At 34.3% G+C, this 16,242-nt stretch overlaps 2 protein-coding genes across 2 annotated transcripts in view; one reads left to right on the top strand and one right to left on the bottom strand.

Moving 5' to 3' along the window:
* Nucleotides 1-1,181: 1,181 nt before the first annotated feature.
* Nucleotides 1,182-15,882, top strand: LOC148834946 (uncharacterized). The gene is made up of 8 exons (XM_088916164.1): nucleotides 1,182-1,194; nucleotides 3,330-3,359; nucleotides 5,333-5,374; nucleotides 7,489-7,536; nucleotides 8,789-8,902; nucleotides 10,310-10,330; nucleotides 11,462-11,521; nucleotides 12,361-15,882. The coding sequence occupies exons 1-8, from the start codon at nucleotides 1,192-1,194 to the stop codon at nucleotides 12,520-12,522; spliced, it is 480 nt and encodes a 159-aa protein (XP_088772290.1). The 5' UTR covers nucleotides 1,182-1,191; the 3' UTR covers nucleotides 12,523-15,882.
* LOC148834943 (carboxypeptidase E-like) overlaps nucleotides 13,116-16,242 on the bottom strand; it is a 28,215-nt gene continuing 25,088 nt past the window's right edge. The window contains exon 9 of the mRNA XM_088916167.1: nucleotides 13,116-15,901. Within this exon, the coding sequence (XP_088772293.1) occupies nucleotides 15,803-15,901 (99 nt within the window). The 3' untranslated portion in view covers nucleotides 13,116-15,802. The remainder of the gene's footprint in view (nucleotides 15,902-16,242) is intronic.

The raw sequence follows: 16,242 nt of genomic DNA, 5'->3' as shown, positions 1-16,242 counted from the left end.
AACAAGGACAATAGTTTTAAAAAAATATTGATGAGAACATCAGAATTATAGTTTATGATATTCACCACCAGGGCTTTTATTAATTTTATTTGTTAATCTTTTTATGCTTATAACCAAGTTTCAGGTTGTTTGTTTTGTGTATTATTGTGTAGTGACTGCAAAAACTCAGACCTCATTCTTATCTTATACAGTACCACTCATTATGGACTGAGTAGATATTGTATTGTAAACTAAGAGAATTGGCTATTATATCCTTTTTGTCATTGCAATGCCTTGCAATGTGTTCTAGATAAAATATGCTACATAAGTTAGCATTAATATAGTTTTTTTCATTGTTACATATAAAACTATATATAGCACTAAATGTCTGCGTTGGTTTAATGTATGTGTGTAGATGTCTGTTTTTGGTTTATTATGTATTGACTGGGATTATATTTAATGATCCTAAGTGCCTGAAAGGTACACACTTGGTATTAAAACAGGATTTTAAAATACCTGAAAGATTGTCCTTGTGTTATTTTTTATTCTAAGTTAAAAGAAACCTAAATCTTCTGTGTCAAGCCCTAGCAATCTGATGTTTTGCTTGTTAGTCTCAGTAAGCAGACAACATTCACCTTGCTTAAAACCCAACACAAAAGTAATGATAAAATAATAGTGTCTCAGTAAATCAGTAAATCAATTCCAACTCCAATACAGTTAATTACTATCTTAATGCACAATACAAAACACAACCCTCACACCCGAAGAAGGCTCCACGGCCGAAACGTTATTTCCTTTCTTCTCTTTTCAGCATGGAATAAACCTATTACTTGTTCCTTCGCAGCCTACGCATGCTGACGCAGCTACCTACTTGAAATACAAAAAACAATATCCAATAATTTAATTTTTACTATTTTGTTTAAAACTTTTTTACTGTAACAGCCCACAACACACCTGGTTCATGAAGACTAACCCAGAGCACCTCTGCCTCTCCCAGAGTTAGTGGACACAATGTTAACTCCCCATTTCTTTAAAGAGATTATTCTCTTTTCAGTCCATGCTAACTGCTATGTAGCCAAGGGGTCAGACTTTGATCACTAGACAGCAGTTTTGCTTCCTCTTCTTTTAAGCTTTCGTAGCAGGCAGTACCAGTGACACCAGATGTGTGGCAGATCAAATCTCTTGCTTATCCTAAGCTTCTACAACTTTAAAATGGTAAGGTCCATTAACTTGATATATGTTTTGGTATTTTATTTTATTAAACAGTAAGTGTTCACACAAACAGAACTGAAAAAGAATGTAAAACATGACTACAGATTGAATAGGTGCTTATGTGTTTGTATAGCTACTCTGTGTGGAGTAAGGTTTTTTTTTTAAGTGAGAAAATGTCAGTTCAAGAGCATGAAATTTGAAAGAACATGACTGTTAAGTACTGCTTCTGTGAACTACTGACTCTTTTTCAAGTGCCTGTGAAACTTATAAATTCTAGACTTTTTTGTATGCGTATTGAAGGAGCTGTGGCAATAATTCTTGAAGTATTCGGAAATATATTTGTAAATTGCATTGAAACTGTGAAATTTAAGTGCCATTTCCTTGATTATGAAATATAATTTTAATTAGTAGACATAATAAATGCATTATCACAGATCAGGAAATGAGCCATATTAATCACACAAAAAATAAATCTGGGTCTCAAGCAAAGTGTCTGAATCAATAAGAAATTCTCATCCAGAATAATTTCTATAGTGTGGAATATGTCACTGTGAGACTCTTTGCTATACAGTAGGTCACTTGCAGTTTGTTTCCCAACTGGTAGCACTCAACTGGTCAGCCACCTCTGGGTCTGGGGTCTTAGATATACCACACAGTAACATTTCCGGTAGCGTATACTGTGACAGGGACCGATGAGCTGTTAGTTTAATCTCCTACATCTCCATTCCAGTCACTCGTAACTCTGCTGTGGGACTGGGACTTGCAGTAGAACTCCCTGAACTGGTACCATGCGTACTGGTACAAAACTATTGATAATGACTGGTTAACAGTAGGCAATTATGTGGTTTTAAAAAGCAAAATAATATGATTGTTTCAAATTTGAAAAATTCTGCCACATCACGTTGCATTTGTTTGCTTGCTTATCTATTTGCTGTGTTCTATTTCTGATATATATTTGCATGTGCTGGGTAATATACAGTAACCTACTGTTTTGTAGGCCACATTAATTGAGATTGATTAAAAAAAAAAAGTCTGAAAAATTAAGGCTCTAGAAAGGCTTTTTTCAACAAGCATATGACAAATTCTGTAATACAATAAAGGATGAATAATGAAAGTGAAGAAAGTTTTTTCATACAGTGCCTATAAAAACCCCACGATAAGATAAAAAATTGCAGAACTTACAGGTCAACGTTCAAAATTGTCATAATCTGGTTATTATAAAGTTATTATGAAGTCGTGTTTTGTCCATGTTTACAAGGAAGGATTTTACCCCAGTAATGAAACAAATGACTTGCTTATCTAGAAAAAAAAGCCTTAAATTACATTTAAGGTATAATTTGCAAACATCCAGTACATGGTCTACAATATAACTGCAGGAGTGGGTTCTCAGTAAAACATTAAGATGGTCGGTCTTATTGAACTGTTGTTGTATACGCATCAATTTACAGGAAATAAGTTATTTCTGTATTAACAGACATGCAATGCACAGGTATGATAAAACATAATCCAACTTTTGGCAGTTAATTAATAACAAAAAGTATAGATTAATAGCCTTTAATTCCAAGTCTAGTTCTAGTATAAGCAGTTTAAGTGGTCAACACATTCACCTCCATGTGACCCGCCCACACTCTTGAGGATAAGACTTCAATATTTTTTCGGGGGGTCTAACTAACAACTGAAGATTTAAAAGAGAGCAAATGTGTGTTTCTATAAATCTGTTTTTCATCAAGAAATATGAAACACATGAATTTGGTCTGGGTCAACTACATTAAATATAGCAAAATGTTTTTAGTCTCAAGTACATACTGTACACCCAGATGGTGGTGATGTTACTAAAAGAAGATAAACTGTACTCAAAAATGGAACCGCTAATAAATATTTTACTGTAAAATGCTCACACATAAAAAATGCAGTTAATGATAGAAAGCTGATGATGTGATGAGAACTTTGTTAGCCAATCATTAATATTTTCACACTCAAATAATTAGTAAATTGCAGTTCTATGTAAAAATGGAATAGGACTATGGAAGAATGAATCACTGAATAATAATGTTATTCGGTTACAGAATTAAAATGTCTGATTTTTTAGGTCTAGACGGCAAACAGAATCTCTTAAAAAATATTTTTCCTTTTCACAGACCACACAAGATACTGTTGTGTTTTTATTGGTAAGTACTGCATATTTGGTATCTTTTTAAATTTATATTCAATGTTTAATATGCTTTGTTATTGCTAAGTCTTTCCTGTTTCCGTTTCACTGATTTCTAACAAAAAGAATGAAATATGATAGTGTAGATATTTAATATACACCACTGTAAATAAAGGTGTGCATGTGTGGTTATTCCAGTAAATCCCAGGGTAGTTTCCTTATTGGCTGCAATAAGGCTGTTTACATGGTCAATCAGTGCAATAGATTTCAGAAAAGCAACATGTTTCCTATTGCACATGATCCAGTTCTGAAATAGGAGAGTTTAAAGAATAAACAACTGAAAACTGCTGCCTCTGTTATTTTAGTAAAAACACAATTGACTGGTTTATAATTCATATAACTAAATTTTGAGCAATTTGAGGTGTCACCAAACCATTCCCTGGCATATCAGTATTTTAAAAGCAAGCAACTGGGAACTGTGCTTAAGCTATACAGTACTACCCCTTGCTGGGAAAAGTTTACAATAGAGCACAATGCAGTGTTTTACAGGGTACTTGTAATTAAAAGCACAAGAGAATCTATCGCTTTCCGCTCAATGGTTGAATTGCTAATATTTCTCAGTGTATGTTGCTACAGTATGTGTTGAGTACATCTTGAATGTCTGTATTGATTACTTTATTGTTTCTCAGCTGTCTGGGCATCAGTTTAATCAGAATTCCGACATAAAGGGGAATGAAAATATTGGTTTTTGCACAGCTCAGGTTTTTCTGATACAATAAGCCAATTGATCAAACAGGGACCACCAGATGTTTGACAACTTTTGAGGCAGGGACTTTCCGCAACTGTCCAGCCAGGTCATGTGACAAATGGTACAGTATACTCAAAATGTTGACTTAGTTGTCAGGGCAGGAGACAGATGGGATAGCAAGGACAGGAGTTGGATCCTTTCTTGATGAATCAAATACATTCAGGTATTGGGTGCTGAAGGGATTAATTAAATTTAGGTGCAGAAACTGTATTTTCCACACTTATTTCCCTTTCTTTATATCTGCAAGAATATACAAGGCAAAGATTGTCTCTCTTGCTACAGTAGTATTTAAATGCATTTTTGCAGAGGGGCCAGAGTATTACTTTAGTATCAATCTATAGTGCATTTTTATTTTTGGAGTATTATTTCCTTAATGAACATGGGTCTATTTTTAAAAAATGAACACATTTATATCTCTGAGTGTAAGCATGGATGTCCCAGTGTGTAAGGGTTTGATGTGGTGTTTTGAGCTTTGGAACATATATTACATTAATAGTGCTTCGTAAATACTGATTTTGTGCCTTGTGTGTTAGTTTAGGCAAATAAATATTTGTCCGTTATGCTATTGCCACCAAAATCATGGACATAAATGAAGCTATGTGCCTTTACTCTATATTCCATGACTAGCAGGGACATTTTATTATTTAACTTTCGGAATGTACTTATCCTCAAGCTAGGGTAATTAATTAGCTTCTATGAACACCCCCCTTTTACATTATTTACAACTATTTGTATGTTTTTACTAAGTTTGATTACAAACCTGTTGAAACAGAGGAATATACCCACTCCCATTTTGAACTTCAAGTTTGTTAAAATAAAAATATTTCTAGATAAACCCAAAAATCAGAGCTATTATACAGTATTTCAGTTTCAAGAAAATAATCAATTCTATAAAACACAGAAGCTACAAAGATTTGGAAGTGGGACTTGTTCTTGAGCCATGCAAGGTAACGCTGTAGGATCTTTCCAGTCTGAGGGATTTAGATATGTGTTTTCCTTCAGAAGGCAATTTCTCTTTTGATGAGTTAATGTCTTTCCTGTCTAGACTGAAAATTAAATTATTTGATTACATGAAAAGAGGGCAATAAGGTGTCATTCTGGTGCTGTTATAAAATTATATTAAATATGTACATTGTTTATTCAAATTATGTCTGACTGCAGGATTTTCATTTTGTCCTTTTTAGACAGGGAACACCACCTCATCACCTAATGTAACATCAAAACCGGTGAGATTCAGTACTATTCCTCTTAAAGAGATGTCCGTTCCTTGAATCAAAAAAGGAAATCTCAACTAATATTCAAAAGCACACAATGAGATTTCAAAACAATGGAGTTACAACTACAAGTTGCTGTAGTCCAGAATGTTTTTTTCTTTTTGTAGCCCACATTCTGATTTAAACACTTAAGCCCAGATCATTTTGTTTTCAAAATTTCAGCTCTTCCTGTTTGAACCCACTGTACATCTGTTACCACTAGCGACAGGTGCTTCCAATTCACTAAGGTCTCCTGCAATGTCAGCCAGGCAGCAGCCTTTGCAATAAAAGGCCTACACTAAATGGAGGTTAAGGTAATGAAAGTGAGGGAGGTGAACATACTGCACACTTGTAAGCTTTAAACCTGTATATGCTGACACAGTAACAGTAAAATCAGCCCATGGTCATGTGAAGTGCTACTTCTCTATTATGGTTGAAATTTTGGCAGGAGAAACCTGTTTACTATTATTAATTGCAATACCTAACAGAATAAATAGCTAAAAGATATTCTAAAATAATAAACAATGTATTCAGTACTACAAAATACATTTGTATGTTTTTTTTAATGAAAGCAGTAAGACAGTCTTAAACTGAATAATTATGAACACATTCTAGAGATGTTAACTTTAGAAATGCAAATACGTACAAACATGACTCTGGTGCCATCTATTGGGAAACTCATTTTGCATCATTCATAAAACAAAGACTATTGGAATCTAGATAAGTGCTTTTTTATGTGTTTTATTCACTACTGGAAAAGCCCTACTAATGTTTTAAATATACAGTTTAGCAATACAAAGTTAATGTTATGGGATCTTATATAATGTAATAACATTATGTCATTTATAATGTAATAAACATGGACATACCCTCAAAACTGTAGTACAGACGATGAAAACCAACAACCACGTTCAGAGAGTATTTATATGAGTCTTACACAATGAAGTCGAGATTAGATGTGTAACGGATGAAATGGTCATCACTGGGGATTTACATTTTCTCACAGTGGTAGAGAAATCACTGAGACTGAAATGACAAACATGGCTTTCTTTTTTATCAGTTTGGCGCATCATCTACTAGAGAAAATGCTATATCGATCTAATCTTTTCCCAATGTTTAAATACTGTAGAACAAGGAGGAGAAAGGCCAATTACGAAACTATAATAATAATAACTTGGTATGTTTTGGAATATATTTTGGATCTGCATATGTAATGTCTAGAATAAAGGTTAACATTTTGAGGACATTATACTATAAAGAGTTCAGAGAACTGTGGGAGTCTGTTTACACTGTGTTATTCGAGAAACTACTGGATGAGATCCTCAAATTATTTAACTGCTAGCTAGCTCAGTTTTTAAACTTTTTTCATAGACACTTCAAATTTGCCCAAATAAAGCTGTCTTTTTCTAATATATAGTGCATTCCATTTATTCAGTTGAATATTACATCTAATATACAATAATATTTAGTTGTGTTTAAATATGTATTTATATGTTTAAATATATAAAAACATAGTGTATTTATATATCACATATATACATATTTATATAGTATTGTTTAAATATGTATTTAACCAATAGCTTATAGTTTGTTGAAATATAATTTTCTGACAGATGACGTTGCACATCATATATGGGCTTTATTGTTGCACATTATACGGATTTTCATAAAGTAAATAAAAGTGGTATTTAGCCCTTGTTGATGAAGACTTTAAGTGCACTCCTACTTGAAACTTACTCTCAAGAGGTATTTTTAAAAATGAGCTCATATTATCAATAACTGTCAGTTAAATAGAAAAAAAATAATAGACTTGATAGATGCAAAATTGATTATTTTATATTATTTTAAGCCACTTGCTTGGCTTCTCCTAACTGCAGTTTGATGTGGCAATCAGATGAAAGCAGTACAAAGGTAGGATCTTGGAACAATAACTATTAATTACAGTGGTTAATTAACAGTGGTTTAGTGATAAAAGACTTTTTGAAGGACATTATTCTTTAGATATCTAAACACATACCAATGACACAATTAATCATTCTAAAAGCAGCCCTGAGCCTTTGAATAACAATGTTTAATTTTATCCTTAGCCTTCAACTTCACCTACACCAACCATAGTCCTACTTCCACCAGAAAAGGTGAGACTCTTACAGCATACACCACGCTGTAAGGCAGGAGCAGCATGTTTTATTATTTGTGAAAATCACTGAAAACTGAATTTTCCAATTTTTAATGACCATATACTGTAGGCCATTGCAAGTATTTATAGTACGTGTTATTCTGTTGTTTTTTCCTTCACTGGCATTGATCCTAAGTGTTATTAAGGATTTTGTTTTTTAATGTAAAACAAACATCTATATCTTGCATGAATGCCAGTAGGGGCCAAAGTGGTATAAAAGTATGTGGTACTTCCTGAAATTGAACAAGCTCATGTTGATGCAGTAGCACCCGGGAACCAGACAACATTCATTATGAGGAAATTTGTCACTTTTATGATGTAGAAATCTGCTGATCACTTCATAAATTCATAGCTGCCTACACTGCAACATGATGTGCCATAAATCAGACAATGTGGGGAAGCAATAAAAGAATAAAATTAAGCAAATAAAAGGTAAACAGAAACATACTGTAGGATTCATCATTAAAAGTGAAGAATTGAAGGCAAAAATTTGTACAATGTACATGTATGTTATCTCTTTTGTAATATTTTGTACAATGTTGGTCAGTACATGCTAAAAAACAATAGTGCTGGTGAGTGGTGCAGTGGTTAGCATTGCTGCCTTGCTCGGCTGAGGCCCTGCATTCAATTCCAGACCTGGGGTGTGGTCTGCATGGAGTCTGTATGGTCTCCTACACTTAAGTGGTGCTCTGGTTTTCTCCCACTGACCAAAAACATATCTGTTGATCAATTTGCATCTGGGAAAATTGGCCCTGGTGTGTGGTTGTGTGTTTCTGTGTGTGTGTGTGTGTGTGTGTGTGTGTGAGAGAGAGAGAGACTTCTGATGGACAGCGTCTTGTCCTGGGGTCTGCCAAGCTTTTCACCCTCTGCTTGTTGTGATAGACTCCAGCTCCCCAACAACCCTGAATTGGAATATTGGAATGTTAGAAAATGGATGAATGGATATTGCTGCTCTGGAATCAGTCCAGAGACAAGCAACCAAAAATATTCCAAGACACCCAATAGATCAATGGACTTCCAAGCTTGCTGCTCAACTCCTAACTTAAATATATGAAATAACAGAACTGGGAGCCAAATGTTGCATTTGAATGTTCATCTCTGAAATAATAACAGACAGTTCAAGTTTTTACTTGTAAGATAAATTTTTAGGTAATATAAATAAATGTGTGGCTTTACTGCATAGAAAAAAGACTAACATGCTTCTTTTGAAGGAAAACTGTAATTTGGCAATTGGTCTGGCTGCTGGATTCCCAAGCTTTGTGGCTCTCTGCCTCCTGGTGGCTTTGATTGCATTACTGGTCTTAAAGAAAAAAAGAAATGCGCAGGTAAATGTACACTTCACACATTTTTTTCTAAGTCTGGTAATTTAAAAAAATTACAAAATTGTGCATACAAAACCAAAAGCTATCAAAAATCTTGTAAGGCTTGCTGGAATTTATTTAATCACGGAACAAAACAAAATAAAGTTTTGCTAAATGTATCCACATATAATAGTTAGAAATGTAAAAAATTCATAAATAAATCTACTCAAAATAATACACCTTTTAAAAAGTCTGTCTATATCTTTCTCAATATCAGTTTGTGTTTTCTTTTAATTGTTTTAGAATATGTTGTAATAAAAGCAAAAGAACACAAAACAGAATACATACTGTAGAAAAAGAATAAAGTCAGCAAAAAGCACTCTTTTAATCATGAGAAGGAGAGTGTGTTAAGAAGGTTAGATGTTATCTTATAACAAAATGTCTTTTCCAGTCAGTGATAAAGTTAGAGGAAGTACAATGAAGGTGTTGGTCTGGAGCTGAGGCAAGATTTCACAAAGAATAAGTGGTCTAACAATTTCCAATGGTCATATATTACTCTGCTGGTCCTGGAGCTCAGTGCTTTATCACTGTGATATATACATTCCTGTAACAGTTTCCCTGCAGATCAAAGTGCAACCTTTTATTTGAGGAACAGTCTATTTTAGTCAACTGAAAGTACTTTATATACATTGAATGAAATTAACATAAAAGTATTACTTATGTTACTTGTAACTTGTGTTTTGTTTCATGAGATATATATTTATCAATTTTTAACATATATATAATATAGGGAATATATTTTATGCAAATAGTGAACCTTAAAATATTTTGAATAGATCAATCTCACTAATAATCCCCAAAGTAGAACCAAAAATAGATTTAGAGTACTAGACTCCTGAAATATTGCTGCCCTGAACTCTTTGTTGGTGATTTTTGGTTTTTGTTCTATCGTTGTGTTTTGTTTTCCACAAAACATATTTCACCTAGGGCATAATAAAGCTTGAAATGAAGAACTTCTGCTGAAAATGTATTAATTACATACAGCTGTACTGATATTTAACTTTGTTAAATTATGCGTCTATGAAAAATAATGCTTAAACTACACTAGGATTCCATAAGATATATATTAAAAAATCGCATTTAAAATCATACTTTAATCAAGTAGTGAGTTTATACCTTTACTGTTTGTACTGTATAAGTGTAAGCATGCATACACAGACCATTGGCTTACGCCACTAGTGAATTCAATTTTAATTCTTCTTTTTTTTTATGAAGGACCTTATCATTCCAAAATAACAAATGGCTTGATATGAAGTTTGTTTTGTCTAACCTTCAACTACAGTGATTTTGGTTACTTCAGAATAAGTACTTTTTATTATGATATGCTTAAACATTTTGTTTTGATCTGCGTTTGTTTTCCATTTCATGTAGGTACCTCCGCAGGCATGTGTGGTAAGCCAGACGTTATTTGAAGATCATGTATCTTTCTGTGTCTTTCTGCTTACATACTCAGCCACAGTCTGTTGATTTCATCTGTCTCATGAGTCTGGCTTTCCTGGACTAAATACTACAAAATAACCTACAGCACTGCCTTTCATCATTCCTACACATGCATACTTACACCCATCCATCCAGTTTCTAACCACTTCTAATTCTGGGTCACGGCAGGACTGGAGTCTATCCCAAAGCATGCAAAGCAGGGTACATCCTGGACAGAATGCCAATCCATCACAGGGCACACACAGACACGTACACACTCCCATGTGGGACAGTTTTCCGAAAAGCCAATTAACCTACCAGTATATTTATGAAGAGTGGGAGGCATCGCTCAGAGGAAACCCAGACAAATCTGGGGAGAACATACAAACTCCACACAGATAGCACACCCCAGGTCTGAAATCGAACGCAGGGTCCCAGCACTGCGAGGCGGCAATGCTAACCACTAGACCACTGTGCTGGCCCACAAACATACATGATTTATCTTATTTCCTTTCTAAAGAGGAAATGTGTTAGCATTGTAAGTATGATTAGTATTATTATCTATAAAGTGTCTTTTGTTCACATTTTCAAAAGGAACTCAAGGTGTTTCCGTGTTAATGTAAATAGTATGGTGCTGTGTTACCTGTGGTTGGTACCAGACTTTTCTAAGTGTTTAGTCTTACTGGCAAGCTCTTGAAAAGGGCTTTAAATGAGATAACCAGATTTTCTGAATTTATTGCTTTTTTCAAACAAGTCCTTATAAGCTAGAGAATAATACAAGCTATATAATTCGTGTGTTAAAAAAACACATAGCCCAATATTCTAATGCCAAAAGTAATGTGAGAAATATTTTGTCCATTGTTATTTTTCACTCATGCATGAAGCTGTTTAATCAATTGAGAGACATGTAGAAGCACTATTAATAAATAAGCAAGTTTTAGTGTGACAAAAATTTTGTATATATTGATATATAAATGTAAATACTGTACAGTATGTTGCTAAAAACAATAAACCTGTTATTTCATAGGAAATTATCTGTTAAATAAAACAAATGTATTCGTTATTTTAATATTCACTGTTACTCCTCTGAATTATTTCTATTAGGAGTCTACCAGAGAGGACAACCGTTATGAAACCTTACAGTTTGGTAAAAACCAGGACGAGGTAAAACAAGACTAATGGTCAATATATATAGTTACAAAGATACGTATATAGATATAAAGGAAGACTTCAAATGATCTATCTGCTGTAGCTTGGTAAGGAGGATCAGTTCAATCAAATCATTGTAGGTAGGTCATAAAACTGCAACATCCTTGGTGCAAAACTCAGGCTCTGGAGAAGTGCCAATCTTTGGAAATTTATCAGATTACCTAGAAGAATAATTCAAACAAATACTTGCTGAGACTTTGAATACACCTGAACCATTTTATTTATTGATGTAAAATTGTAGACTGTCTTTTCAGACTTTGACGTTAAAAAGCTCTGAAAAAGATCGTAAAAGGAGGGTGTGGCGGGCTGGTCAAAGGAAAGACTGCAAGTGCAGGCGATCTGCCACTAGAGGCCGCCAAAAGGCCCTTATGTATTGTAAATAAACACACAAGGTGATAATTTTATAATTGATTAGATTATCTGAGGAAGGTTTTTGATGAACATACACATAATTTAGATTGTAATCAGATCATGTTTGATATATAAAGGGTGGCCAAGGCACCAGTGGTGGTTGGGGATTTTGAGCACTTTGTGGGAAGTTCTAAAAAACACCCTGCTATAAAGCCTCCTGCTCTGACTATGATGACTTTAAGGAAAATACTTAGGCTTTTTCATATACATATAATATATATATATTGCTATGTCCAATTAATATATAAATTTAGATTGTATTTAAAAAATGATCAATTTCTAAACAGCAATTTAAAAATTAAAAACAGTTCAGTTTTTATATCTGGAGTCTAATGAATGTACACAGTGAATAACCTTGGTGTTGTTCTGTCTCATTTTCTTAGGTATACTACAATATAACATGTACAAGTACGAACCGTTCCAGTTCAACCTTACCACCCGCCCAGCGCCCCCTGCCGCGGCCCCCTGGCCAATCAGAAGGTTCCTATTCCACACATTTACCTGGGACTTACTCCAATCACGCGGCAATTAAAAATTATAGATGACCTGGAAAGAAAGGAATGGGCCGCCCAAATTTAAAAGTAACATCTTCCTACAGAGAAATTCTAAGGGACAAATGACTAATTCCAACAATCCCGGCAAATTCCTATACTCATTTTTTAATTATGTGATCTTCTAAATGTTACCTACAGTCTTTCACAGTAGAGCATAGGATTGGTGGACAAAATCTGTTGTGCATGAAGTTAAAATAATTAAAAGCAAAACTAAAAATGATTTTCTTTGGAAAAACATGCAGTGTCAGATTGCATACAGTTTAAAATTTAGACAAGGGGAAGATTTATTTATTCATTCATTTTTCATGAATATCCTTAATATTTCAGTGACAGAAGCATCCACGTTTTTAAATTCAATCATGACAGGTTTGTGTTAAAATTAGGTTATTGTATTTGAGTCAATATAAGAATACAGTGCTGCTGTCTATGGATGACAAAATGGATGATTAAAGCACCTTCTGTAATGGTTTCTAGATTAGTTTTCAGAGGCATTTAGGTAACAAAATTATGCAGTTTGTAAAATGTTACAGTGAGATTCAGCAAATATTTCAGAATCCTGTAGGTGAGGAAAAAAACACCATTCTTCAAGATGAAATGAATAGCTTCATTTATTTGCTCCACAGACGTTTGGCACAGGTAGAAACTACTACAACGATATCAGCTTCTATTTAAAAAAATAATTTTCTACATAGTTATGTAAACATTCTCTCTTATTTTGTGCAACCTGACATCCACTATAACACTTGGAGTAATATAGATTACTGAATATATATAGAGTCTGAAAACTATACATTAAATAAATAAACTTTGAGTTGTACAGTATATAAATGTTTAAAAAAATGGTTTTATCCAGAGTATCCAATCAAATATTTATAACTTGTAGAGCCCTGAAGCACATTACAAAGATTTTCTGTCTCACTTGATAATATCAGAGAGATATCTTGTCACATTGGACATGTGATTTACTCTAGTCAGTCTACGGGATCACTGAGGTTAGTGAGGTGATCCTTGCAGATGAAAAATTAAGCTTGGCTATAGTGTCACCAGCCAGTATCTGTCTGGTTGCTAGATACGTGCCACATGGTGCTTTGATAAAGTAAACCTAGACCAGGGTAAACTTGTACATAAAATTTAGGAAGGAGGTTGGAATAAATTTCAACATTTGCAATTAAATTACCTGCTTTGTGAACTCTAGTGAGTTTAATGGAGCTTGTAAACTTTATTAAAAGATCATTGGTATAATTATCAAACTCCGTTGCTTATTTACTCACATTATCATTCAGTACTGCCATACATTAAATGTACACAGTTTTTAACATACTAGTTAACAGATTATTAGGTGTACATTATAAAGCATATTTTAGTTCTTGATGACTGACAAACAGCTTATTGCTAGTTTGTTAGGTATTAATGTCTAAATATGCCTTACCTTCTGATACTAATGAAGTATATAACAGGTATTATTACCGTCAAAAGGCAATTACACAGTAAACCTTTGTACATTTACTATCCCCGGTATGATAATTGCTAGTATGTTGATAATAAAGTACCAATGATTGCCTTATACTGTATACAAGAAATAAAGCATTATGGATTTATAATTATTCTTATGTTTAAAGTAATGTTAAAGTTACCACTATTATTTTCTAAATCCCTCCTACTGTACATGCAGTATATATTGTGGTTATGCAAACACAAAAGTCTAATCAGAATTTTCAGCCATTAAAAAAGGTTAAAGGCAAGGGCGTTTCCAATTTAAACATGACAAAGCTTTCACTGATGGATGTTACCTCCTTCCCACTAAAATGACCTATTGTATCTTTTTGTAACAGAATGATTCATTCTTATCATCTGAGCTTTGATTATTTTAGGCATATGGATTTGATAGAATCCTGTTTGTATCATGATTTATAGCTCATAGTGGCACATGTAGCTTTGCCATTTTGACTCAGATGTTACCAGCACCAGTATATGTTTGTACAATATGAGATACAGTTAAAGCGTATAAGGGAAACAATCAAAAAGTCTCTCAAAAAACTGACTTTATATTATTTTTTTGCTTGGAAGTACAAAGCAATGTTTGATTCAAGAGGACTTAAGATGTCGAAAAACATTTCCTAGTACAATAGATACCAGTGTTCTCCTTGTATTTTTAAAATATATGTATATATACTCATGGAAAAAAGAAACTCAACACCTACTCCTCCTCACTCTGGTCCTCCCATCTGCGTGGAACAGGCTGAAGAATGACTCATTCGTGAAGAGGACCTGATGCCACTGCTGATGAGTCCATCACAGCCTCTGTCTGGCCCAAGCCAGTCGGGTGTGACGTCTAGGAGGTGTGAGCAGAGGGCCTCTGACAGGTCGCCTTGCTCTAAGGATAGCAGCATGGAGCCTCACTGTCCTGTCACTGATGCGGGCATTGTGTCTGCTGGCAATTTCAGCAGCAGTACGGGTGGCAGACCTGAAACAATCTCTCAGATGGACCAGTCTGATCTGTTGGTCCTGCTCTTCTGTTTTCACTCGAGGGCGACCGGATCTTGGACGGTCATCTGTCCTGCTGGTCTGCTGAAACCTTCTCTGCAGTTGGGACACAGTGGAACGGCTTACTCCATAGTATCTGGCAATGCTGGCACATGCCCTCTCCCTTGCTTCTGGTGACATTCGAGGAATTATGGAATGCACAGAAAACTGTGGCCTTTTTTTGCAGTGACCTAAGCTTTGAATTAAGGCCTTTGTAAAGGTGACCTGATCAGGCATTGTTCGACCTGGTAAATTGGGTAAAAGTGCACCTAATGAGCTTTCATGTGATCGGCAACTTACAATGCCTCACTGCACAAGATGTATTGCTGGTCAGGGGGCTTAAAACAAATTGACAACTTTTTGTGAAAGTACACCACCTATAACTATAGTATTCTCATTCCAGAAAATGTTGCGTTTCTTTTTTTCATCAGTATACTTTTAACATCTTACAGCAAACATGAGCAGCTGAATCTGTTTTCAGATTTTGTTTTTCAGTTTTACTTCCTGAAAACTATAAAAGAGAAACACTGTGTATTATAAGAATAGATAATTTGGGGAAACCAAACTTTAAAATTTTTGCTTGGGTTTGTTTCATGGAGTCTGTGCATACCAAAGAAGAGAGAATCAGACTGAAATATTTCACGAGAAAAAGCCAATGATTTACAAGAACAAAGATTCACCAGTACCCCCTTACTTGTCTGAAAAGAAGAAAGCAACAGATTAAAATGGCTGAAATAACCATGACTGTTCAGAAGTTCAATGTTTCTGACATCATCTTCCACCATCTCTCCAGTTCCTGCTGTTCTTCATTGTTCTTCTGCTGCAGTGCCTTCAATCTGAAGTCCACCTATTAAAAATCACAAACATACTTACAAATTACAGCTAAACAGAAACAAGCTGACATTAAGAAAAGTGAGCAAAGGAATAGGTAAAGCTTTATTCCACACTGAAAAGAAAAGAAATGAAACACACTATTTCAGCTGTGTCGTGTTTGTGTTTTGAAATTGTGTAAACTTTTTTCTATTTATGCCAAATGCTCAAATAACAATCCCAATGTCATAAGGTATTATTATGAGGTACTACTATTACTACTTTATATTTTACATTTTAACATGAAGGATTTTTATGGTCACAACTTTGTGTGATTTGGTAGTTTTCAATATAACCTTATTTATAAATTGCATGAAT

Source organism: Atractosteus spatula, chromosome 5 (genome assembly GCF_055471065.1).
Source record: "Atractosteus spatula isolate fAtrSpa1 chromosome 5, fAtrSpa1.hap1, whole genome shotgun sequence".
NCBI classification, from domain to species: Eukaryota; Metazoa; Chordata; class Actinopteri; order Semionotiformes; family Lepisosteidae; genus Atractosteus; species Atractosteus spatula.
This window is presented reverse-complemented; position numbering and strand designations above follow the sequence as displayed.